The sequence below is a fragment of the Larus michahellis genome, chromosome 9 (genome assembly GCF_964199755.1).
Source record: "Larus michahellis chromosome 9, bLarMic1.1, whole genome shotgun sequence".
NCBI lineage: Eukaryota > Metazoa > Chordata > Aves > Charadriiformes > Laridae > Larus > Larus michahellis.
In genome coordinates, this window is record NC_133904.1 from 7,405,211 (window position 1) to 7,432,768 (window position 27,558).

The following is a 27,558-nucleotide window of genomic DNA, read 5'->3' on the forward strand; positions in this document are numbered from 1 at the left end:
AGCTGACATAAAGGTTAATAATCTGCATCCAAACCAGAACCCAGCTCGGTAAATACCCAATTAACCAGGTTCTGCCAGAGGCAGCGGCAAAAACGCAATGTCTAGGGGGGCTGAAGGGAGGTCCCGAGAAGCTGGGTGTGATGCATGCTGGTGTGGGCACCACCGCGGGGGACAGCAGGGGACCTGTAAGAAAGGGCCATCGGAGCATGCAGGAGTGATGCCTTCATAGGGCACCTGCGCGGGCTCCAACACCAGCAGTAGCTAGGCTGAGGGAATGCAGTAAAATGAAATAAATAAAAGATTCTGTGCTGTCAACATTTAGCAAAACAAATTTTTTTTTTTCCCCCAGCCTTCCTCCCTCCCTCGCTCCTTCTGAACCGTTCTCCAAAGCCTTCTGCTGTTTAGAAGCAAATTCAAAGCAGCAGTGGTTGGATTCAAGTTGTATGCAGTAAAATGGGAGGGTTTTTTTCCTAATTTTTAATCTTAGTTTTGCCCTCTGCCTTCCAGAAGAGGGAACTGGAACAGGGGAGGATAAAAAATGAAACAAACAAGGAATAACTGCATATTCAACTCGGTTAGAATGTAATTGCCTCATTTAGCATCATTTCGCAGAAGCTCAGGAGAAAATGATTCTTTCCATACAACAGATATGAAACATTTAAAAATAACGGGTCAAATAAGAGCTTACTTTTATTCTGACCAATGCGCCAGCTAGAACAAGTGGAAACGGATGTCATCACGTTCTCAGGAATGTGCCATGCTGCTGGCCCGACCCCGTGGCACCGGGCGCTTTGATGGAGATGGAGAAGGCTCTGGGAGCAAGAACAGCTGCAGGGGCTCAGGGTGCTTTGCAGGGCTCAGCCGCTTCACTGAGCTATTCCTATTTTAGCTAAAAGCTCTTTCTTTTTTTTTTCCTCCACAGCTGAACTGAGACAAAGAGCATCAGACACACTCGTCATCAAGAAGACATCCAGCATTTTTCCTAACTGCTCAACTCACATCCCCTCCGAGCTCCTCCTCATCTTCCAGGTGTTCAAGTACCCCCATTCTGCAACCATCTAGGACGTCCTCATTCTCCCTCTCCTTTTCTACAACCTTTAATTAAATTTCATCTTTCCCTTTCCGAAGATCTGCCTTACCTTCTCTGTCACCGCCCCTTCTTCACCGGGACCTCTCCGCTGGAGGCACTGCATGTGCAGGGGAACGCGTTGCCATTCCTAGCAAACTTTCAACCTCAAATCTCCAACCCAAAGTCTCAACTCTGCTTTTACCGAAACTGAAAACTGGCTGGGAGAGACACAGCACCAGCCCAGCCAGCCAAGCTGGCAGAACCAAAGAGATCATCCAGTGAGACAGGAGAAGAATGAAAATAGTGTTTTTAATATCATTTACAGCAAACTTACAGTATGTATTTCACATCACATATTTCTAAACTGCTCATCTGGAAAATATACGCTGCAAAAATACAGAACACACTACTCAAAATATATCGAGCATGTGGTTTCTCTTTCTTTCTTTTTTTCTTTTTTCTTTTTTTTTTTTAATCAATTGTACAGTGAAACATTTACTTTTCCAAACCAGGTTTTGGTTTATTTTGGAAGCGCTGCTACACATCTGCAAAATTACCAGCAGTCAAACCAGCACACTTCAAAGACCTTTCCGAGGACCACTTTCCCTTGGGTGCTGTAGGAAAAGACCAACCCACAGCCCGAGGCAGGGGAGAGGCACCTGGGCTCCTCCAGGTCTACAGACCACCCGTGGAGATGTCCTAGGCAGGAAGAACCCTCTTCATGTACAACCACCCACAAATGCTGCTCTGTCTAGGTGACTACGAAGAACAGCAATGGTACGAGGGACAAACATCACTGCCTGGTCTGGTACGGAGGCAGGCGGATACTCCTCCAGTATGGTGGACCCTGCAGAGAGCTCCGTGGGGGAGTTTTGAGCCATAGGCATGACAAACTGCATGGGGTGGTCTTGTTCCTCCAACAAGACAATCAACGTGGCAGCACCCTCCACACACCGACGGAAGATTACACCCACACACCAGCTGCAAACACTTGCCAGAGAATTCCTGAGCTTCTGAAGACTGGAGAAAACTCACCAAGATCCTAGTTAAGAGATGCATCAGGATTTGGAGGGCACGTAGCAGACCTGCCTCACTGAAACATGTCAATTGTGTTATTACTCCATGGAGAAACATGAGAACGGAGGAGGAAGTGGGTTAATGAACAAAGTAAGTTCCTAATATTCTTATTAGGCAAAAAAATAGCCCCTCAATGTTTGCCAGAGCCACAGAGGGGCCAGCTGGTTGAGTTAAGGACAGGAGAATTACTTTCCCCATCTGCTTTGAATTTTAAGCTCTCAAGTTGGCTCAGCTGTAGCTGCTGCTAAGGGATCTCACGGGTGGAGAAGAACCAGGCTACAGAGGCAAGGCTTAACACTCCTGATCAACCTCTGCATCAGGAAAACAAGACAAGAGAAATCAGCCAAACTAAACTTGGCTTTTCCTCCATCATGAACGAAGCACGGCCAAGGACTGGCTGGGCAGCACTGTGGATTCTGCTCACAAACCACGTCAAGTCAGGAGCTGCTCTCCTCCTGCGTGTTTAAGCTGCCCCCCGCCCCCTCCGCTCTGGCTGGTTTTCATACGGCGCTTGTGTCTCAACGATACAGGGCAAAAGGAATTTTAACATTTTCTTATTGCAAACATTTCCCATCTAATGCCATTTACGCATTTCCAGCTCACACGACCCCAAATGTCCCCACGCCCGGAATGTGATATAAGTACATACAGCCGGGAAAAAAAACCCAACGTTTCTGCAGACTGCATTTGACTTGTATAAAAATCCTAACAAACACCACATTTATTGTACTTTATTTACACGGTAGTCACGTATAATATAATACAATACAGCGTTCCGTTTGCAGTGGTAGGCACTATGGGTTTTAAAAGGTCACAGCTCTTCCCCTGCTCCCATCCCCACCCCTGCTCCCTACGGACGTGGTACCCGAGCCAACTGAGAGCTCCCTTCCGCGTGGTCCCAGCGCTGCTGACCCCTGCTCTGAGCTGGCTCCTTCCCAAAAGCAGATGATGCGAGCCGCTTTCGCGTGCTAACACGGAGACTCCCAAACTTTGGTGGCCACAGACCGCTGGCGACCCTTACCCTTTGTCAGGGACGGTTACGCGCAGCCTCACCAGCACGCTTTGCACCGGGAACACTGGGAAGGCAACGTGGGGCTGTAGCCAAGCCACAGAGCTCTGAGCGCAGCTTGCAGGCCACCCGCGATCACAGAGCACGGTTTTGGTCCCGCTGTGTGTTAAGACTTTTGGAAAAATGGCTGCGAGTCTTCAAGAGGGACCCTCATCCTCCAACCAGGCAGAAGAACAGGGGGCATTTCTTCCTTTCAAGTGCAGTTAAGAGTCGTGAGGCACCGAAAACACAGCACTGAGATGCAGTTTACATCGAGGGGTGAATGCACCGGTATTTGTCTGACGCCATACTGCAAAAAAAAGGGGTTTTGAAGGGCTAAAATACACATGGCAGGGAAAGATGCCTTTTGCTGTCTTACCGGCTGGCAATTCAGTTGGGAAGAACTAAGATATGTTAGGCTGTATGCGGTTCTCCGATTCCCGAGAGATTTTTGCTTCCCATCTAAGAGCTGCGCAAACACTGCAAATAAAATTTGCACCACCTGCTTCACCTTAATACCAATTTGTTTTCATCTGGGTTCATACCCTTCTTGTGTTTGCTCTCAGTAATTACTCAAATGAATGCATTAACTGGTAGGAACACAGGAAGAGGCAGAGAATTTCAAGCACCCGTGAGAGAATATTCCTGGAAAGTGGATCACGAGCTGGAAGGCAGCGCACTGGCTGTCCTGGAGCAGTGTATGTCCAGTGGCGCTCTGCCCATTGCCATTGAGCAAGGATCCTCTTACTCAATTCCTAATCACATACTTTTGAACTAAATATTTGCACTGGTGAGAAAATTCCAGCCTAGGGAACTGAGGGAGCAGAAACATCCCCTGTGATCTCTATGTCCAGTCCGAACAAACCAACACACACGAATTGTAAGCAAGCTGTTCCAAAAACCCTCCAGACCACAGATGATACGCAGAAACGACCTTGCACATACGCTGGAGCCATTTTCTTGGTTTTCTCAGCAATTCACAAGGAAGAAACAAAAGGGAAAATTCATTTATGAAGTTGCTATGAATTATTTGCCGAGTTGGACTTGACAAGTTTCTTATTGCTTTCTGCCACTTGCAGACACCAACGTTGTGCAGAACAAGCCCAGCACCACGAAGTCCCAGGCTATTGCTACTCTTTTACCTTCCACAGGTGCGACACTCTGCTCTGCCGCGCTTCAGATGAAGGAAGTGGGGGGAAACATCGCAAACTCATAGTATCCCAAAGACCCCGTCCCTGGAGCCACTCCATTCATCAAACAGATAGAGCCCGAAGCAAGATTTTGACAGGCGAAACAGCACATACACTACGTACATCCGACAGTTCCACTCCTGCAGCCATCGATATGGATCCCTGTGTCTTCTTCTGAATTCCCCGTGTCCTCTCAGGACTGAGGGATGCTCACAGCCGAGCAGCTGTGGCAAGGCTGAAGCTGAAAAAAAAGCGGTCCACGTTGACATTCTATCAAAGAAAACACCGGTATTGCTTCTGAGTAGACAGAGCCTCCTGCTCCACTGGATTCAGGGAACAGACAATGGCCAAGGATTTTACTTGGCATCACTAGTTAATAAAGAAGTACCTAATGTCTAAGAACTGCTGAAAGGCCATTTTTCAGCGAAGCAATCGTATTAAGACTCAGATTGTCTAAAAATGTCAATGGAATGATAAAAAACATCTTTTGCAGCCTAGAAGTAGATTTAGTGTATAAAAGCAGAACAGACCATAGTATTTTGAGCATATGTAATACCAAGGGAGACCTGCTGGCATCCCAGGCACATTTAAATGCCACTCAATAACTCTGAACACCTCGTATTGCCCTGGTAGAGCCCAGCTGTGCTTTGCCATCAGGGGGAAGGAAGAACTGTGGCTGGAGAAAGGTCAGTTTGGAAGAAACGCCCACAAACCGCGGGTCTCGGGAAGGTAGGGCAGGCAGGTCTATCCAGGAGAAGGGAAGGGTGGATAATCCTTTCAGGGACTCCATGAGCTCAATAGCCACAATGCCCTGGTTGTTCCTCTCCTCCTTGGATCAATCTCAACCATCAGAGAACCGAAGCTGAGCCTGGCTCATGCCAAAGGCTCCCATCCACGATCGCCCATCCTAATAAACTGCCGCCTACGTTCACACCAACTGTATCTTGGCTGCCTTGTGGGACAGGAGAGTGTCATGTTGGAAGGAAAGGAGAATATCCAGAGTCTCCTGGAGTTGCTGCCAACAGAAAAGACGAGTGGCAGCAGTAGCATGGGATGTTGGGAGAGCTGAACTCAGATTTAGGTGAGAAGAGCAAAAACTCCTAATGCAAATGGGAACAGGTTATTATTGCTATATTCTGGGGTGCTCAGAAAGCCTGTGAACTTTGCAGGCATTAATCAGATCCAGAGAGGGAACAACAACAAACCTGCTTCTGTCTGCAAAGATAGCTCATGTGAAATGAGGGGGATAGATGAGCATAACTATATCGAAAGGCAGAGTGGGAATGAGTCTAGAAACCCTTGTGAATAAAGGAACGAAGCTATTATCGCATCAGACCAGTGAAGCATTTGCATAAGTCTTCAATACTGACAATTCCTTGTGTCACCTGCCAAGAATAAAACAAACATCACACCAAGATTGTCCAAGTCTTAAGAAAATACTGAGCCCAACACACCCAGCTTTGACAACTCTCACGCGGCAGCAACAGCCGCGGCTGACTCGGGGGCTAAAGCTTCACACTGTGGCAGCCTTCAGGTTGTCTTGGGTTTGCTGTGGGGTGAAACTGCTGGTTACGAGATGGAGTCACCTTTCTGTCTCCCAGGACCTTGTTTATTGAGAAAAAAATACGTGTCTGACTGAGACACAAAGGTAAACCTGAAGTACGTTCCCTCCAACAGCAATCTGATGAACATAAGACACTGATGGGGATAGGAGGGACTCCAAATCTCATCGTTACCTTAATTTTTAATTTTTTTTTTTTTCCCAAGAAAAAAAAGCCAATGCATCTCAGCCATTTGGAAATACTCCAATCACTTTCCAAATGTCTGCAGACCCACAGTTCAACTCTGAAGCGTTTTGAAGCATAGCTAACTCAGCTAATTGAAGCGAATTCCTCTCTGCATCTTTCCCATTTCACCTTCCCAGCAAGGTGAGACCTAACTGAGATTAATAATAGCAGCACCAAGTAGTTCAGCGCATCTTGCAGGGGTATGGCAGTGTGAAGCCCCTATTAGTTGAATTCCTAAGGAATGGAAGGTTTCTCTAGATAATTCAAGTGATGGCCCCTTTCGGTCCCACTATACATCCAAGATGCACTGGGCAAAGTCAGAAAAATGTATGATTTCAATAGGTATAAACAGAAGGTTCTGAAAATGCATCCCCTTGTTGACAAGGATGCAGAGAAACCGATGGGACCGATGTTAGTGTCATCTGCACCAATTTTAGATTGGGGTCCCCTTTTGATTCCACTGGGGCTACGCCAAGGTGGCATCTGTGCAAGGGAAAGGAAACCCCAACCTGAAGTCACGCAAGGCAACTGGACAATCCCATAGAGACTGCGAAATCTCAAGTAGTTTATTTTTTTTTTTTCCGAACATCCCATTCCTTAGCAGACAGCCATGCAGGGAACACAGTGCTTGGAAATGTCAAAATAACATTTTTGCCGAGGCTGAGGTCTCAACATAACCCTGCATTTCAACGCCCCTGAATATGGAGAAAAAAAATCCAACACTGGATCTGGACTGCGCAGCTCAGACCATGCCCCTGTTTCTGTTCCCAGGAATGGGCATTTTTCTAACTCCATCCTCCTCCTTAAGTTTCCTGCACGGTTAAGGCAGTTGCGGGATGGAAGCGAAGTGCTGGCAGGCGAAGGCCCATACTGCAGTCTGGGAAGCGGGAGGGTGTCTGAGACTCTTTGTTCGTTATTCTAGAACAAAAAGGGGGTTGCGGGCAAAACTGGCTCGTGGGTTTGAAATCAGAAAAAAACAAAGGGCCTGCCGGGATGGATGAAAGTTTTGGTTCCTGTGTCTTCTTCAAACTAAAGCTCTGTTCTTGAATCTGTACCAAAGCACTGACAGAAAAGCCCTTCATGATGCAGGCAGCTGATACATCCTTAAAAAAACAAAGAGTGGGGTGGGGAGAGAGATTTTCAAAAGTCGCAATTACCAAAAGAAATAAAACAACAATCATGCAGGAATTTGAAGTGACAGATTAAAGATAATGTAAGTAACCCCATTCGACTGTGTCTCCATACATACCAAGACAAAAGATTACATTAAAAAAAAAAAAAAAGGCAAAAATAAAACCAAAAATGTTAAGTGCTCTGGAATCCTCTAACTCCGGTCAAGTGGGACTTTTGACCGTACTGACAAACCACGGCTCTTGAACACCGGGAGTTTGTTTTGCGTCACGTCAGCATGCCATTCTCCTTCACCTTGGACTTTCAGGGAGGAAAAAAATGAAATTGTGAAATGGGTCACAGAATTGCAAGCGATCAGGCTTTTAGAATGTTTCTATTCTGTGACATTTGTGTTCGAGTCTGAATGTGTGTGTGTAGTATAAAATTATGAGCTAACATTTGAAAAGACAGCAGTCTAAGTAATAAATTTTCAGAATGAAGAGAACTGTACAGAATGATTTCAAAGGCTTATACTTGACAATTATACATATTTTATGAGACAGTTACGCACCCTGTGCTGTTTTTAAATTCATTGTTTTATGGATGCAGTATCTCTATTTTAGCAGACAGGATATACTAAACCAATCTAATGGTCTAAAAAGCATCATTTACCACCCAACATAACAACAGCACTGCATAGCTTAATAACTTTTTTTTTTCCTCCTTAAACTCCTTCATTAATCAAGTGATTCGTAAGATGGCTGAAAACCAAGAATCAAATATCTGCGGTTACAATATTTGTCGAATATTTGGCACAGTGGAGTTTATCTGATACACCCTTTTCTTTTTTTTTTTTTTTTTTGCCCTTATTGTTGCTGAACACATAATGCTGTGCATAAATTACAAACACGCACGTAAAGTCAGTCAAGTGGAAGCAGTTTGATACCCCACACCCATGTTTCAATGCCTAGATAAGAGCAAAGTCTGCTAAAAAGGTGTTGGAACATGAGTGGCAAGTTATCAACCCTCTGAAATTGTGCCAACTCTGGGGCGTCCACTGCCGGCAATGGACAAGGACCTGGGGAAGATCAGCCCCTCCGCCGGCTGCATGGAAGCGATGTCCAGCATTCGGTTCCACGTGCCAGGTTACTTCTCTAAACATCTGCAACTTCTCAACGGCTTCCACATACAAACCAAAAAAAAAAAAAAAAAAGGAGCTTTTGGATTATGCTGCTAACCCTTAAAACCCTTCTGACCTTTAGTCCATTGGAAACGGGTCCGGTTCCCCAGGGAAAACTCATCAAATACAACCAATTTGTATTGCTTCCCAGCAGGAATGTTTTGGAAAAAAAAAAAATAATAAAATGCATGCAAAATAAGCCTGACCCAATGCTTCTTGAAGTCAAACGAAAGCTTCCCCGTGACTTTTGCAGGCTTAGATAAGACTGCATTGCAAAAGCAAAGCCCAGTCTGCTGCGGCATGGGTGCCTCTCGGGGAGCCGAATGAACGTTTCGGAGGTGCTCAATGCTGGCCAGCCTCTGCTCCCATAACCCAGCCTTCCACCGGAACACTATTTGCACACCTAAGGGCAAAACGTGGCCTCCAGGAGGGGAGATTATTCCACCTTCCTCACACGGCTTCCACCGAAGTCAATGGAGTTTCTCAGGTGAAAAAAAAATCCCAATTGTGAGGGTTGCAGGATTAAGGTCAGTATTCCTTTCATCTTGTACACACACACACACACATACACACACACTTACTTTAAAGAAAACATCCACCACACAATTTCTAGATTGCAAATTATATATATATATATATATATATCTTTAAAAACTGGAGAGAACATAAACCGCCTCTCCATATATATATGTATTCACCGAGTCACATAGAATATGAAAAAATCTATATTATGTAAATCATCATATTATCTATAATTCTCCAACTGACAATTGTTTTTATAGAGACACAGTGCATTCGTTCTGTTTTTTAAAAACATATTATGTGTCTTCATTGGCTTGGTAGCATATTAGAATGAAGGCGTATGGATAAAAAACGCAGAGGATTAAACAAACCCCTTGAGTCACATTATGTTTGGGTGAATTAAACAGGATCCTTCCCCAAACGAGCATAAATAAATCCTCCCTATGGAAAAGTGTCAGCGATTTAAGGGTTAACATAGATTTGAAAATAAGTTTTTAAAAAAATCTTATTAGAGGACTACACAGACAAGGGTTTGGAACTCATCCCCCTTTAAAAATGACAGCACGTTTGGCAAGTGTGAGCAAATGTCTTGAACTTTACTGGGTTTGAGAGATCTGAGCACGGCTATTCGCAGACAAGCCCAAAGCTGCGATCCGCAAATAAGCCTCGGCTGGAAGGACTCGGATACCTCTGACAGCACTGCTCGCCACCTGGAAGGCTTCCAGCAGCTTTCAAGGTATTTATGGGGGACTGGTGGCTGGTGACAGTGGGACTGGTGAACAACTCCAGCACCGCTCCCTCTTTGCCGTCACAGAGCACAGCACCCAGACCGGCCAACCCTCCAGCCCACGCTGCGGGGCTCCACGGAACCCTGGGGCCCCGTTTGCAACCGCAAACGCCTGTTCCGGCATGGCTGGTATCACCTTGCTTTCTCTATGCCTCATGACCAAGCCTGTCTGTTTGCCGAGGTCTCCGATGAACCTCCGCAGATGCCCTTCCTGGAAGCTCGTACTGTCATCAAAGGGGCTGGTACCCAGCCACGGCGGCTCCCTGCTTTCTCCATCACCCCGCAGGATTTCAGAAGTGATCCCATTAAAAGATGCCGTTCTCAAGAATCTTGGCTGGGTCTGACTTTGCGAAAAAGACAAAAGTTTCCTGTGTTGCCTTTGTTGTTTTGCAGTTGTGTTTCTTCATTCTCGCTCTCTTCTTGTTTTTATTAAAAAGGACCCTTGTATTATTAATATAGTTCACCCCTCCACAGTCACTATAAAACAGACTCCATATTTTCACACCACTCATGATCTTCAAGGTTATAGATAAATTTTGTCCTATGTGGTTGATTTTGGGGCACCGAGTCCCGCCCCAGATTGTCTAGGGTGAGAGTAGAGGCAAAAAACTCACTAGTGCTGAGACCACCTTCGTGGTTCTTGATGTATCTTTTATAGTTTTTCCTCAAGCACTGCCAGGTGGTAGTATATAAGATGAATGCAAAAGACTTCAGGGCTATAGCAATACTAACATACAGGTATCTATAGACCACGTTGTCGTACAGCGCGCAGGCTCCTTGCTCGCCACAGAACGTGCTCCAGAACAGACATGTGGAGTCAATTCCAGCCCCAAAGATCAGCGGAGGTGGGATAAAACCTGTCAAAATAAGAGAGACAAATCATGTTTTTATGACCCTTAGGATAAAGAGAGAAGATGTGATTGCAGCACATGGAAAGAGAGGATATTTTATCAAGGTTAACAGTCCCAGCTGCAACCTGTGATTCTCATTTTTTAAGTTCTAAATCAACCTAAACAAAGCCTGTGAATGAGTTTTTAACTTGGACTTAACATCTATGGAAGAGATTCCTGCTGATATCAACATGCAGGAAGGATTTTACTCAAGTTTAAGTGGCTTTTATTAAGCTTCTCGTTTGCCTAACGAGACTGAGTGGAGGGGTAAATGAAAGAGGAGGCGGCCAGGCTTGCAGCTTGCTCTCCGTTTAGGTATTGGTAATTCTGCACTCTGGGGAGTTCATCTGAAGGAGGTCATAGGACCACAGTTCAGAGCCTGAAATCAGCTACGGCACTGAGGTTGAGTTTTGGACCTTTCCCTGACACAGAAGAAGGTTTTCTCCGGGTCTAAGGAAAATAAACAGTGGTCTCTAATAGATGCCAAAGATTAAATCTGAAAAGAAGGGAAATTTTCAGTACATCATTAAATGAAATCTCACAGCAGGATTCTCCCACAGCCACTCCAGCTAACTACTGATGAGCCTTCCTCAATCATAGCTTGCAGCAGAGCCGCAATCTTAAAGCAAAGTAATCACTCCAATCTCATTTAACTAATAAAGACGAGGTTTTTCTTCCCTACTTTCCCCCACGCTGCAGGGATATTTCAGAGGCCCCCCGTTTCACATTACCCCAGTGGTGGTTAGGACATCCGCGTCCCAGCTCTGTGCTCCCCAGCCAGCACAAGTGCACCGAGCGTGCAGCACTCAGAAGAAAATGTGGATGTCCTACATACGTAAACCATTTCTCTTCCTTCTGCCATATTTATGGGGGGAGGCTGGAGCAGATCAATAAAATCATTGCTGTAGGTTAAGACAGCAAGCAAAGGAGAGCATCATATCTACTGAAACCGAATAGCGGGTGGGCACAACACACGCTCAACAGCATCACCCCATTCACAGGCGCTGTGATGCCTGAGACTCTATAAATACATGTGTAGACAAACAGACACAAGGATCGCAGCTTCTTGACAGGAAAGTGTTTAATCTCGGATCCAGTTTCATCATTAACCTGGATTTCCACACTTAAAAAAAGGTATCTTCCTTCAGCTTGTCATGAACAAAATAGTGACATTCATGACATATATCCTAAGACTACAAATAAATTGGTTGTCTTCACTGTTCCCTGTGTTATCTGAGATCTCTTTATTTTATTTTGTCGATGTCTAGAGCTCTGCAGATTTTCTTTGATCTTCCTTATATGTTAATAAATGCAGCAGTTAAGAAAGGCTATATGGGCTTTTGGTACTCATTTTAACCAGTCATTAATAGCACAAATGTAGTAAATAAAAACAGATGATACAAAAGCAAGACAATCTTTTTGTTAAAAACACTAGTCCCAGTCATCACATCTAAAAACCTGGTTATGTTCTGGAAAAATACGTCAGCGCCAGCTCCCTGTTTGTCATTTCAATGACTGGAAACTCCAGACTTGGGCTGGTTCGGCTTCTAAGCTAAAAGATGCTTTTTTATTCTTTGAAACCTGTGGACAAGTGCGGGCTCAACCTGGAATTTAAAATCTCAGCTGGGCTCCTGCCAGAAACAAGCAAAGAGATGGTGCTGCTGAATGCAGTCTGTGTGCCCAGCGCTGCGCTGGATGCCCCCTGAGGGGGTGACATCCGGACGTGGCAGTGAGCGAGGACGGCAGGAGCCACACACTCTCTGGACTCGGAGAAAACTGATTTGGATCATAATTTTGATGCGCGAGCCCCTACTTGTTACCACGCTGAGAGACGCTGGTACAAAGCTTTGGAGACGCACAGGCTGAACTTCAGAAAGAGCCATCATCCCCATCTGCTGGCTTCAGCTGGTTTTCAAGATAATTAGGCCTGGAAATTGTACCTCGTAAGAGTTGAGGAAGGACCTGTTTCCACTGAACTCCAAAGCCACAGCTATGTGAATGCAGGCATGGATGTGGAAACCTTAAAGAAAATTATATGGAAAACTTCTAGCAACCAGTGAGTGTTTCAGGCCGTTTTTACCAGAGGAGAGACTCACAGGAGCGACTTGGTGCCTAAACCCTCTGAGGCAAGGGAGTTGAGGAGCCGCACTGCAGATTGGAAAGTCACTCTGAGAGAGAAACGCTGTGTTTTTGTCATATTGGAAGAAGAGAGGCAAACAACATGGACTCGTAGGAAAAACAAAAGGAAGTGCCCTGGTAAGTGGCAGCTTTGCTAGGATGCATGGTGAACAAATGTCCAGAAAGGATGTGTCCGGGATCGTGTAAGTCTAAAACTTTTTGCCATTCCAGAAACTTCCATTCCAAACCTTTGGCTCCAATGCCATTGCTTTACTCTCTTCTCTGAGAAACTGCAGTAACGCTTTTTTTTTTTTTTATGAAGACACTGTTACGCTGCCCTCTCACAGGAATAAGATAATACATCCAGGAGGACACTGGGTGAATTCAGTTGTGTTTCATGTTATTACAGCGAATATTAAAGAGATTCAATCATGTTTTACCTCTCACTGCAAAGCGATGCAAAAATTTCTGCTATATATATATATATATTGCATTGCAGAAACTGTAGAGCTGTATAAAAAAGCTGCTTCTGTCTTACTGAAATCTATTAGCTACGATTGCACCTCCGGGTCTCGTATCTCCTGTATTTAATACTCTCCTTTGGTTCAAGAAACAGCTATTATCACTCTCTTCTTAAGTCAAAGCTTAAAGGTGAACTGAAAAGCTTTTAAAATAAATCAGTAAAGCTATTCTCAAACCTCAGGTTGCTAAGGGCAAGATTTGGATACCCTTGCTCACATTGAAAAGTACCTTTCTCTTCATTTTCGGTGGGTTCTAGCTACATTGCTGATATGCTTCACGATGTATTGTCTTATTTCATGGGAATTCCTTAGCGATAGAGCAAAGTATAAAGACTTGAGTTTAAATTCTTACTATGGCTATGGTTTCTTCGTTGGAAGAAAAAAAAAAAAGATCTATTCAACTTAAGCATACATGTCTGAGCCTGGTTTTAGAGGAATGCAAGATGTTACTATCTCAGGAGGCTTCACTCTCTTGAAAGGAAAAGAGAAAAGAGAGAAAATATCCCCCTTAAGTACTTTTTCCTTTGGAAACAACAGCCCACAGCCATCCTCCTCGTACACTTGCCTGCTGACACTCCGCATTCAGCCAGCGAGAGCTGACGACAGGCCAAAACCCGGGAGCAGCACCGACAGCTAAAGAAAACGCTGTCTTTGCAAGGCTTCAACTTGCAAAGCTGACCCAAGTCAACCCAGAAGCTTCCCTTTGAGAGATCTGTGCTCTGGATAAGATTACTTGATGGAGCTTTCTGTATGACTGCAGCTACTTCACCAAAAGCGATGAAAATCTAATTAGCTTTATCGCAAACTGATCTGGGACCACCATTTCCCTTTCAGCTAATGGGGAACAAGTTCTTACAAAAAATGAGTAAATAAATGAGGTCACTTATTCACAGCAATGTATGGTACAGTTGGATTTTTGGCCTCATCCTTCCTAGTGTCTGGCTGTAGCCTAAGAGATGGCACTTGACCCTGCAGCTCGTTCCTCTGAGGCTGGTGGGGGGGTGTGATGCAGGGAAGGTACTGCCTGTACCCTGCCAAAAAAAAGTAAATTCCACCCCCACAACACACTGAAAACCCATGGACAAGATGGACCCACATAATGATGGATCAGAGGATTTTTCCCTGAATCATTGAGATTAATGAGCTGAAGTATACGAGTTTTAAAATAGGAGCCATCTCTTCAAAAGGGGAAAAAACCTCCACCCCGAAACAAGAAGCAGGTGAACGACAGCCTACTGTTTTCCTTTTAATTCATACATGAGAAGCACATACTGGTCCAGAGGCACAGCCGTATGCATTTTAATGGGCTATTAACCCACAGGAGGATACAAGGACTCAGCCTGTCTCATTTTACTGTTTGCCTTTCCAAGAGACCTAAAGGAAGGGACAAACACACCACAGAACGCAGCTCCTGTCCCTCAAAGGAGGGTGAAAATACGTATCCCTCTACTTCAGCAATAGGCAATAGAGCAGTAATTTCGCAAACTGCTGACATGTTAATAACAGCTATAGAAGAGTAACTGGTTGTGTGGGACCATGGCAGAAATAGTCATTTCTCATGCAACACGGCATTTTCTTCCATTAGCACAATTCAAATGGCAGGAAAAGTGCCTTCAGGAGTCTTGACATGATATCCTTCATAGAGAGGGCTCAGACCCCACTTAGGAAAAACACAGCACTGCATGGAGTAGAAATCAACTTTTGTGTGTTAAAAATACAGTTTCCCGCGAGGGAGGAAAGGATGGGATAGCAGGACATGCAATTTTTGTACCTACCTAGCAAACGGAGAAGCAGGAAAAGCACCCCCAAAGCGTAAGACTTGAGTTCGGGGCTCACGGTTCTGCAGGGAGGAGGGAGGGAGAGAGTGAAATCGATTCTTGTTGTTCTGCTTTGATTAACACACCCTGTGGCCGTTCTGTGCTGTCAGCCACGATGCCACCACCACCTCTTCAAAAAGTCATTAATGGGGTTTTTCTTCTCCCTTCGCCTGAACTGCCTACAGCCCCAAAAGTAATTGCATCGGTGATAGGTTCAGGAATTTAGCTAAGTCATTAATAACAACAGCTAATCTTGTCGTCGGATGGGGAAAAATGAAATTCCCATCCCAGTACATCATCATTTACAAGCTCCCCATCGTGCTTTCAAGGCTCCAGATGTTGCAAATTGGAGGGAGAGAAAGCTTTTTGTTCTGAGACTTCCCAGACTACCGGGAACAAGAGAGGGGAGGGCGGATGACGGACCAAAAGGTTCAGTCAGCCCCTTAAATCAGGCATTCCAGTGAGGAAGTGCTGAAGAAGCCCAGTTTTCATGGGCGTGATTTTAGCACGCAAATTTTTGTATGCTGGGAAGGCAACGGTTGCACCGCCTACTGCTACAAACACAACCCGCTTAGCGTTAGCCTTCAAAGGTGCTTTAAAACATAATTCATGGCTCCCTCATTCGCTTAGCTCAAGGATGCTACTGGCTAAAGTCATCCTCTTGGGGTAGGCTCAGCCAAGCCTTTGGAATTTCAGAAATCATTAATTTGGCCCTAAGTCTTATAATAGCATTTGATTTCCCACAGTGTATAAAGGCTGGGAAAGCAGGACAGTGATCCCCATATGAATAGATCCATCACAGAGGGGAATTTTAAAGGCCTAAGCTGCCTCTTCCGTGAGCTCCTGAGAGAGGTCTGCGGGCAGCACTGCTAGTGGCATCCATGCTGGCAGCGGTGGTCCTCTGTATAAATACATATCAGACAATACTGATAAAACAGCCGGAAACAGCACGAGGTTTTAAGTTAAGAGAAGACCACTCTGATCACCTGCCCCATCTCACACATTACACGGGCCACGTAACACCACACCATGACTCCTGCATGAAGCCTGCGACCCCTGGATGAATTCCAGCAGTTTTCAGGCAGACCCCCCCGCTCAATATAAAGCCTTTACGCCAGGAAGCATCTACCCTTGGAAAAATGTTCCAGGGGTTAATGGCTTGGCTCAAATAGGATTCTACAGTTGTGTGGGAAATGAAGGAAACAGAAGGAGTACTACAGTTTATTTTATGGAAGAAAATAGATTATCATGTGAAATATTCACAGTGGCTTTTTAATCGGTGGTAGCGTCCTTCTGTCTACATTTTTGTACTTAAGACCAAAGTCAATCCCCGCACCTTAGGGCTAAGTAAAATTTGCCACCTGGAGACATCTCCTTTTCTCACTGACTCCAGCAGTGAACAAACGGCTTGCCTAGACAAGACATCTAATTTGTAGACATTGAAGTTCAGTTTTAAATTAACCACAGGAGCTGCTGATGCCACTTGTCACTGCCACGGATACCAGAGACACACTCATACGCCAAAACCTTCTTTTAGCAAGCCAACATGGCAGTTGCGAGAGAGCATGAGGTAGTCTATGGCGAAACGCTCTTCCCTCTACATTTTAGTAGCTATCAGTGATTTTGAGGGGAGTGCAGTTACTAATTTGGATGTGTGAATTGTTTATTTCCTACAGCTGTGAGCTGAGTATTTTTAATATTCCTTTCACTTTTCTTATTCCCTTGTATTCTTCTTCCTGGCTGGCGACTGGCTTATCTCATTTGATGTCGACACCAAGACGTCTCCATTCAGGATCCTACAGGTGCTGGCAGCTCCCTTGAACAAAGAACTCTTCAAACTTCAAATTACTTTTGCCACAATATTTATCATGAGAAATTTGATTTCCCTTTAGCTACTGTAGATGCAAAGAGAGAAACGAACCAGTAGGTGGAATATCTCATTTTGTATCCTGCAGGGAGACATGCCCTCACAGAGCTGTTCTGTCCAAGATCCACTCAAGAGTGTGTTTCTAAAACAGACCTTATTGATTGAATTTTATTGGAATTTTCCAGGCAGCAGAATGGATCTGCTATTTATGCCTCTGGTTATTATTCTCAGTAAGTGACGGCCCGGACAGATAAGTAATTTTGGATAAATGTGGGCTTAGATATATACGTATATCATAAGGTGAAGTGTTCCATGTGTCTGGAAATAACACAAGATCAGCTTATTTGAATAAGCTACTTTTGCCCACCTGTTCATATTGGTTCAACTCAGAGATGTCCTTCAGACTTTCAAGTTCTTTCTGTTCTTGGACTTAGTCCAGGGTGAGAGAAGTTAAACTCTAGCCAGGGGGTTATTGACCAAAGTTACCCTTTGCCGCAGCCTTTAATTTTTCCATGGTTTCTATGATCTCCAGACCACCTCTAGAGGTATCTTACTAAGCCATTATGTGCTGAGAACATGGGGCTGCAACCCTGCCCCTTTTCTGATGCAACTGTAATGTCCTTACTACCTGGACTGGTAATTGCACATCTGTATTTCCCTTCCCATGCTAATTCCAGCAGGGATCTTCTCTGTTTGCAAGAGCAGTCCCTCCTCACTCCCATTTTACCAAAGCTGTACTTGAGCATTCCCTAATTCTCTTGAGCAGCTCAGTACTGTAGGCACTGAACTCGGTTGGGCCATGCCAAGGACAAACCAGGTGCTACCAAGCGAAATTGTGGCTTAGAGAGAAAATGATTTAATGAACACTTGAAACAACGGGGCTGAAATCCAGGCAGGACTGCTTGGGCTTTCACTCCTGCCGGCATGTAAAGGCAGTACCGTACGAGAAAGCCTGTGCCTGTAGCTCCGTGTTTGCTGAGGAGGTTCAAAATCTTTTGAAAATATGGTCAGCTCTTTCAAGGTGTCTCCACCAGGGAGTGCTTAGTCAAAGGAGGGTTTTCTGATGCACTGAACCTCCGCTTAAGCCAAAGTCACTGATATGGGGACACGCAGCCAAAAAGGCAGAGGCCGGGAGCTGTGTGGGACCCCAGTGGTACCCCATGGTCCCCCCAGCCCTGTTCCCACCCCAACAGCAGCCCCCAGCGAGCTCATCGCATCCTCCCGGCAGCGGTCCTACCTGATGAGTATGATGACTGACGGCGTCTGCGCCATGGCCCCGATCATGCTGCAAACGCACATCACGCAGAGGAATGTCAAGAAGGCCTCTTCGCAGCCGGGGCTGGGGCATTTGCCAGGAACGACGGTGGCATTTTCAGCAGGGACCGAGGTGAGGCACGAACAGCCACTGAGGTTCTGTGGAGGAGCACAGGGGTTCAGGGGAAGCGAGAGCTGTGGTCCCCATCACCTGCCCTCTGTGATGAGGGTTTGCCAACAGCAACTCTGAATCCTCTAATGGTCAATTAAGTATCTCCTAAGTGCTTATTTGAGGGAGGTTTGGAAAGGATTTCAGAAGCACGTCAGCTCTGATGCATGCTACCGGCAAGGGAAAGCCATCCCTTGGCTTGTTTCTTTTCTTCTGCTCCTTTCTAGTCTCTCCCATAAATGTCACTGCGACAAAATTATTACCAAGTTATACCCCTTTAGAGGAGAATAAAGAAACGATCTGTGTCCCTGTGACAAGGAAGATCCCCAAATTATGGTTCTAATTACTTTGTTATTTACCTCCGTCCTCTTGGCTGTTGCAATTAAACTGAAGTACATTAAAAGCAGGCAAATCTGCAGCCCTGTTGTTGGATGCGGGTTCGGTGCCTGCTTCCAGCACTCGGAATCCCGGGAAGGAGCCACCCACGATGGGCGCTGTGGCTCACGAAGAGCTGAACTATCATCACAGCTGAACTGCCGGCACAGACCCCTCTGGACGCAAGTGCACTACGGGGCTAATAAATGACACCTGGTTCAGAGGGATTTGTGTTGAGCTAAAAGCTGAAGTCAGGCGAGATAAACTTTATCAATATGTGATCAGAAGGCGGGCGAAATGACTACATTTTTCTTTGATCTCTCCAGCAACTGCAGGATGTGAAAAGAAGCTTTGTTTGCCAGTCACAGATTTAGCAATTTATTTTTTTTTTTTCTTATTTTCCAACTCGCCCTCCTGAATTTCTGAGTGGGGGATGTAAGTGCAATTAAGGCACACAATACTACCAAGAAATCCCTTAACGAATACAGAACGAAACGATCATAAATGATTCATGGCTTGTCTTCATCAGCCCGCTGGGTTTGCAGGTCACATGTCTGTAAGAGGAGTAACGCCATAAAATAAAACATATTGAAAAACAGCTAATTCTCCTCCCCTTCCCCTCTACCACGTTCGAGCAGAAATTCCTTTGCTTTTCTGCTGGGGTCCCCTTAGGACCATACAAAAGCACAGTTTCTGGTTCACTGCCTCCAAAGATAAGGATCTGTGGGGATACTACTCCAGCCTTTCTGACACCAATCTCTTTCTTCTGCATAGGAGTCAAATGATTTTCTTCCAAGTAAGTGCACAGAGGGCAAGAGAGACCGCAGTGCAGAACTCCAGGAGAGCTGGAGTAGACGTGCAGGTGCCTTTCTGGCTGGCAAGCAATAATTAACATAACAAATTCCTGCGCTGTGAGTTAGAAGCTGCCACCTGAAGGCTTCGAGATGGTGACAATTAGCACCGCCGCAGTGGTGTTTGCACAGACAGCGGGAATTTGTAGTTCCTGGCTCTTACTGCAGTGCATTGCCAGCAACCAGCCTGGACACAGCCCATCCAAGAATTAAAACCCATCTAAGTCCAAGAAAGTACATACCTGCACTGAAATATCCTGCGACAAAATTCCCACCACGGCAAACATGCAGAACTGGCTGCTTATTTCCCATGGGCTCCCACCAATGGAGAGAAAGAACCTGTTTCTGGCAATGGTGGGGCAGCTTCTCCTCCCATCGGTGTGATTTTTTTACAAACCACGAGGCAGGTCCCCACCTCCATCGCCTGAAAATTCGTCCCTCAATCTGCTTTTTCGAGCATTTTGCACCAAGGTGCTAGCCCAAAGCAGCGTGAGCGGTTTGTACCAACTACATCTGCTTGCTTAGCGCTGCACCTCGTCCTCACCTGGGAGATCTTTGATCTTTTATTACTGACACACGATACAACTCACAGACATCAAACAAGGAGACATCAAAGATGGAGTTTTACCTTTGTCCTGTGGAGAGGCAAATTTTGCTACCCATGCTAAATTGCTATAGATTCCCTTGTCTGCAACCCCACCTCATGCAACCGCACATTAACACAGCCTTCCACTGCCCAGCACCTCGCACACCCAGATTTTCTGCGTGCCTGTGAAGCTGCACAGATGCAGAGTTTGCACCTTTAACAGCACCCTGAGTTTGGGGTAATTATCTATGCAAATTATCATGTTTTTAATTACTCGCCTTTTTTAAACGCTGGCTCTGCCAGGGAAGGGACAGGCTGGTGCTTCAGTGCAAAGCTGTGAGATGCCGGCATGGAAACACCAGCCTGGAATTCATGTGTCTCCAGCCAAAAGGGTGAGAGAAGCACTGGCATCAAACAAACAAGATGCGCAGTCAAAGGCTTTGTACGCAAGGGTCACTCTCAGGAATGGCTTGAAAGAGAAATTCTCAAGGACGCCAGAGCTCTGCCTATCAGCGCCGATACTCCGACGGCTTTTTTTGAGAGATGCAGCTTTGCAACCAGCTCAGTGAGAGAAGAAATGAAAAAGAAAGAACTGAGGTACACATTGCATTTAGAAATTGTTCACCGAGGAAAAGCTGAGAGAGGCAGTCAGAAACACCCAATGCAGTAAAGTTAAATAAAGCATTCAGAGAATTTTATGTCCCAGTAAAAAGCAACCCTTGGCTCATCACAAGCATATAACATTCACAATACCCTCTAGATAGGTCATTACCTGGATTATGGGTTTGAAACCTGGTTTGGCAATTTGGCTTTGCCTCAGGGCCATTGCATGGCCAAACTGGTCCATAATTCTTGATAATGCCCCTTCCAGAGGATGCTATTGCTTCACTAATTTGTGTTCAAAACACTACTGCAAAAAACCCACAAAACAAGACAATGAAAAGAAGCCCATGACGAAAAGGAAGACTAAGGAAGAATGAGTAAGAGAGAGGGCGAGAGAGCGCGAGGTTTTTGCTCAGCAGTTTGCTCTTGCAGAGCACGAGGTCAGGCAGCTGCAGACTGAAGGGGAAGAGCTGAATTTTCATTACCGTGCTCCTTCCAGAGAGTTTTGCCCTGAACCACACAAGGAGGAGGTTGCTCTCGTACCCCAGCCAGGACCGCACTGGCTGTGTTCCTGCTAAGGGCTGGGTGAACTGGCGAGACACTGTTCTGCACGCCCTATACAAGCTGGCTTCTTGTTAAAACGATCGTGTGCTTCCCCAGCTGTTGACTTGGCTCTTGCTGGGAGGAGGAGGAGGAAGAAGGCAGGAGGTAACACCTTTGCATGCACCACACACTTGTGGAGTCCCTTGTGGAGCTGCTGAGAGTGTCTTGAAACTGTGGTATTTCAAAGGGATGCCTGCATCTCCGAGGCTGGAGCGGGAATTGAGGAGAGAAGAGGTTTAACCAGGACGAGCTCCCAGGTCATCTGGGCTGGGAGGCTGCGCTTGCTAGCAGCGAGCTTGCACCTCAGCTCACTGGCACTTGCAGGCGGTTTGTCTCCGTAGGGCAGGAAGGGTGGTTTGACGTCTCCTCAAAAGGATGGATGAAGCCGTGGAGGGATAATTGCGTATGGTGAGCACTGATGTCCCTGCAGCCATGAACGGTCACTGCGACCAGGCTGACCTCCCACAGGCTCCACAAAGGCAGTGTGGCAGCGGTCACCATGCCTGGCACGGCCTCGGGTAGGGTGCAAGGACCGCAGGAACCCCACCAGTTCCCAGCCACGGGAGCGGCAGGCACTCGTTTTCAGCGTAACCCAGAAGACATTAGCATTTCAGCAGCAAAAATGGAAAAGCAGGCTTTAAAGATATTGTTAAAAATTCCCCACATCTTCTTTACACAGAGACGGTTTGGTCTTAGGGAGTTTTCTAAAGGAAATAAACTCTTAGATGTGGAGAACAGAAGAATGCAGAATGTCTTTGGATGGAGTCTCTCCTCCCTTTACAACTGCTCTTGCTGCTGCCTCAGTGCAAAGCAAGGAAAGAGAGAGAAGCAAGAGGAGTGGAAGGAAAGCTTAAACGACAGTGAATAAAACCAGGATCTGGTCATATGTGACTACGAATGAGATTCAGGAAAAATGCAAGAGGAAAAACAAGTACAAGGACTGGGCAGGGCAAACATGGGCAGGTGAAGAAGTGTGGAGATGAGGAGCTGCAGGAGAAAAGAAAAGTTGGTCCCACAGCCTGGGCTAGCGAGCCCCTGTGGAGGATCTGGGTTCTGCCAGTGGACAACCATACAGATCTCCTCTTGTGTTCCTTGCTTCCGTGCTGAGGAGAAAGACAAGGATGGGAAATCCCATTCCGCTCTGTGGGTGACCCTCTCAGACTGCTGCTGGAGTCAGTGGGCATTTATGCAGCAGAGTAAAACGACGGCAGCTCAGCCCCATCTAAGGTATGAAGTTAGCTTTTGGGGGTGTAAGCACTGCTGGCTTTAAAGGAGCTACTCTGCCGGCTACACACTAACCTCACTCACTCGCGCTCACAGAATCGTTCCTACAGGCGAGAGGTCCCGGGGAAAGCCCACTCACCGTGCTGCTGCAGCCAGCAAAGCAGGCAGATAAGTATGTGACCCCGTCTGCCCCACAGACTGGAGTGAAGGAATCAGTTTGGCATTCACAGTTGTTATTGCAGGGGGAATATGGGTCCAGAGATGAGGTTGGAGTTGAGCTGTAAGAGAAAGAGAAACGATATCAGCCGTCAGCGTAATGATAGCAGCCAGCTTTTCCAATCGGTGCCACATAAAGATGGCTTTGGCGGGTGTTAGATAAGGCAACCAAATCACAAAAAGCAGTGGGCAGGCTATCTGGGTCCCAGCTTGAAGAAATCCAGGCTAGAGCCTCTCCTTGGGGACAGAAATGCCATGGGCCACCATCCCTCTGCGAGGCTTGGGCTGCCTTGTTTCCCCAAGGAAATCCAAAGACTTGCCAGGGGAGATCGAGCTGTTTTTTCCTAGAACAGCTGCAGTGAGGAGCTGAGAGGCGTCATCTTCAAAAGAGTCACCACTGCACACTGAGGAGCACCAGAAAAGAAAATACAGAGCAACTCTCTTCAAGTCCCATGAATGCTACTGGCATCGCACGCCTCATTTCTCCCATCAAAATGGGCCTGGAGCCACACATACTCTCCCCTCACCCTATCTGAATTTCCAGGCATTCCAAACCTGGTTCTACAAATTCCCCTCAGGCACTTAAATAAATGTACAAGGCAGCGCTCGTCCTTTGCTGCCAGGAGAAACCAGACGGTGCAGAGGACCCAATGCTACGTAGGAGGCCACGGGTGCAGAATCGGGTCTGGCACCTTTCAATTCAGTTTGACCGATTTTAGTAAAACTCCATTGTTGGTAAGGCTGCGTGAGACCCTGAAACTCTCTGGGGACTCACTTGTTTCCATAGGGAACAGTAACCCCTGCCACAGGTCCCGTGTCGCATCCCAGGAACAGGAAAGACACGTAGCAAGCTGTGGACACCAGGTTCACCAGCATGGCCATCCTGATGGCTCCCAGAGCAGACAAGCTGAGCTTCTTCACCAAGAGGCCGCCCAGGAATATGCCCAGACACGCGCATGGGATTGCTGTCATCCCTGCAAGAGGAAAAACCAGTTAGCAAGAAGAGTGAGCGAGGCTCAGTGAACCACACTATTACAGCTTTTACTTTCCAGCAGAGAGATCTGTGCATTAGCATGGGGAAACCTTCTAATGACCAACCGTTGGAGTAACACCAAGCTGAGGTTGCCCCAAAAGTGTGCAACGGATGCAAATGGGTATGCTACCTTGCACAGAGGAACCGGGATCTTCTTCCAGTTCTCATCCATATTGGAACGAGATGGCAAAATTGCTGAGACCGGCCCACTCTAACCCAAGCAGCAGTACCTCTAATGCTTCTTGCAACAGCTGGCAGACAAATTAAGTCAAGAATTTTCTGAGATGTCTAGAGGCTTCGAATGAACCCTCTTTGGTATACTTCACAGCAGTCTGATCTTCAGAGATTAGGCAATAGTCGCATTTGAAAACATGAAGTCTCCCTTAAAGAAAGTTCCAAAACTGAGATGCAAAATCACTGCCAGAAGTGACTCACTTTCCAGGCACAGAACGGCATTATCACACTAAGCTTGTCTGGGTTCAGTTTTATGTGAAGAAAAGACTCCAGGGAGACCTTATAGCAGCCTTCCAGTACCTAAAGGGGGCCTACAGGAGAGATGGAGAGGGACTCTATCATGGAGTGTAGTGATAGGACGAGGGGTAATGGTTTTAAACTGAAAAAGGGGAGATTTAGATTAGATATCAGGAAGAAATTCTTTACTGTGAGGGTGGTGAGGCACTGGAACAGGTTGCCCAGGGAAGTTGTCAATGCCCCATCCCTGGAGGGGTTCAAGGCCAGGCTGGATGGGGCTTTGAGCAGCCTGGTCTGGTGGGAGGTGTCCCTGCCCAGGGCAGGGGGGTTGGAACTAGATGATCTTTAAAGCCCCTTCCAATCCAAACCATTCTATGATCTTTGAGACCTCTGTCCTTCTCTTAAATCCTATTAAAATTCACCAGTGAGTTCCTGTGTCACTGGGGGAGGCAAGACTGCCTGCAGGGGATTGTTTCTTTTGGAAAACCAGGCCAAAACCAGAACGTGTCAATGAATTCAATGGGAAAATAAATAACTGTCAGGAGAGCAGCTTGCAAGCTCCTTATTTTGATATTAAGATCCACCCATTTCATGATGTCCCAGTTTATGACAGATCACTGCCAGCTGCCCATCTGGCGAGCTGTGGTTGCAGATCATACAAGATCAACTTCAGATGCCTTAATTGGGTGCTGCCGAGAGAACGGCTGTCAAACAAATTGCTGGGCCTGCTTGGGAATGGGTGAGAAAAATAAATGACGATCCTGCCTGTGCATCAGTGTCCTGACAGGGAATGAATGAACATTGCGAAATATATATATATATGGGAAACCGCAGCAGCATAGCACGGTCAGAAAGAAGGGGCATTTGAAAGACAACCAAGCTGCACTAGCTCGGGTATTTGAACTGCTGATTGCAATCCTGTCATTTCCAGTCCAAGGAGAAAGGAGGGACTAGCAGGAGAAACTGGACTTCCTAACCCAAAGGGAGATGGGCTGGATAACTCTGGGATACCTGAGCCAGGAGACAAGCAGTGTGATGGGCAGCCCCGTCGCTCGGTGAGCAACTGCACTCTTGGGCAACCAAATGGCCCAGTTTGGTTGGGATTTCTGCTGTACTTCAGGACCATCACAGACTTTCATACCCTGGCTGTATCACACCACTTGTCACACAACAGGCTTGGCTGCAGAAGTGATTGCAGCAGGCTGCAGTGAAGAGTGGACTCAAGGAGGACGGATGCCGGAGGCCTGCAGCCAAGGTACAGCTGGACCCCAGCCCTCCCACTCACGGACACATTTCTAGATGTTGGCCAAGTCACTTTTTGGGCAGCCTAACCTGTGTGACTGGTTGTGCTTACCAGCCATGCTGAACACTTTTAAATGCCCTTGGACGCCGGAGATTTGGTGGCCCCTGTGGTTACTCACCCAGGAGCTGGTTGGCAGATGAGGTGGTGAGGTTGAACTGCTGCTCCAGGTACTTTCCCAGGAAGGCGGCGAAGCCAGCCACGACCGCGATCTCCATGCAGGCCGCCAGGATGATACAGGTGAAGACGGGATTGGAGAGCAAGTGCTTAGTTACCTTGGGGATCACTAGAAGAGAGGAAAAAGGGAGACGTGTTTTTGTGTCGGCTCTACTCGAGGCGCTGGAGGTACCTTGCTGCTCTCCTGCAGGACAAACTCACTTCAAACCAGGAGTAATTTTCTGTTCTGCACAGACAAGCTGGTTGAAATGTGGCAAAGTGTGAAATACCAGAACAGTGTCATCTAAAGATTCAGTTACCAGGAGGGCACAAAAAGTATGTTTACATCTTACAGATGATTTTGAAATCTTAAAGGATGTGCGTTTGCCAGTATTGCTTTTGTTTGCCCCATAGGAAAGACAATCAAAACCTCGCATTTTCCTTTTCCTTCTCCTTTCCCTACCTGCTCCCCATGAACAATGCTGAGCCAGCCGATGGGCGTCATGAGTGCTTTACTCAGCTCTGCACAAATTCTTGCAAGCTTTCAGACACAAGCTAACCCAGCTCACACTTGGCCTTTCCTTCTCCTGCCATCCAGATGTCCTTCATTTTCTTATTCCCACGTAACACTGTCTCACTTGCTGAGGGACACCTTCTTGCAGTACATCTGGGTACAATCTGAAATTCTCCTGCTTAGCCTGGGGCCACGGCCACCCATGGGCATAAGGGACCTCATGCCTGGGACGGGCATGTTAACCTATGTGTTCCCGTAACCCAGAGCTTCACCAGCCAAGTGACGCCTTCCATTCAGACCCTACCAGCTTTGGTGGCTGCAAAGGTGGAAGAGGACATGCTGAGCACACACTTGCTTTAGTTTCATGATCCCTTGGCTCCTCCTTCCCGAATTATTAGTGTCCGGAGGCCTCTTCTTCAAGCCCGTCTCTATTTCTGATAAGCAAACAAGAGTTACCTTACAAAGGGAAATCTGGCTAATGAATCAGATAGCACATTTTCTACTTCAGCGAACATTTTAATTATTGCCGAGATAACACAGCTTGAAGAGGAGAGCATCCCAGTACAGAAGAGAGCCTTGCTTTGTCTCGATACCTGATGACTAATTTCTCCCTGAATTAAATGTGAAAATCATTAAGTTTGAAAATTACCTCACTGAAGTGTAGTGAAGCCTCAATGGACCCCTATTTGCATTTTGATAATCCATCCCCCACATCCCCTATGGTGTACCAGGGCCTGGCAGGTGACAGATTTCTCTGGTGTTGGCTTCTGTTTCTCCTTAGGGCTTTTTTTGGTGCAAAATCTAATTGCAATGGCCTCAGCAAGTAGAATGCACAGCTCTTTGTCACATTCTGCTTGGGTCCCTTTGGTTCTTTCTTTGGGGAGGGGTGTGTCTTATAATTAGGTTTGATCTAACCTTTTTGGAAGGGGCCACTCCACAGTTTCTGGTCTCTTTATATCACAAATGTTTCTTCATGCTGAATAAAATTTTTGCTTCCTGAGGATTTGCTGGATAATGAAGGTGCAGGAGGCATAGCATTTTTTAGTAGAACAGGGGGAAAAAAAATGAAGAGAAAAAAAATACTGCGAGGGAGGAACGGGGATGGGGGGATTCAGACGTGGATAGATCTCAGAAGCCACCTGCTGCCTCCTTCAGTTCTTTGGTGGCCACCTACAGAATTTCCCCTTCTTGCCAGGAAAAAGAGGGAAAATGCAAAGGTG

General features: G+C 46.4%; 1 protein-coding gene across 1 annotated transcript in view; it reads right to left on the minus strand.

Annotated features, from left to right (window-relative positions):
• Positions 1 to 9,170: 9,170 nt before the first annotated feature.
• SLCO3A1 (solute carrier organic anion transporter family member 3A1) overlaps positions 9,171 to 27,558 on the minus strand; it is a 143,979-nt gene continuing 125,591 nt past the window's right edge. Inside the window, exons 5-10 of the mRNA XM_074600563.1 lie at positions 25,790 to 25,954; positions 23,640 to 23,838; positions 22,788 to 22,926; positions 18,221 to 18,396; positions 15,075 to 15,139; positions 9,171 to 10,627 (exon numbers count right to left, since the gene is read on the minus strand). Coding sequence (XP_074456664.1) covers positions 10,248 to 10,627; positions 15,075 to 15,139; positions 18,221 to 18,396; positions 22,788 to 22,926; positions 23,640 to 23,838; positions 25,790 to 25,954 — 1,124 coding nt within the window. The 3' untranslated portion in view covers positions 9,171 to 10,247. The remainder of the gene's footprint in view (positions 10,628 to 15,074; positions 15,140 to 18,220; positions 18,397 to 22,787; positions 22,927 to 23,639; positions 23,839 to 25,789; positions 25,955 to 27,558) is intronic.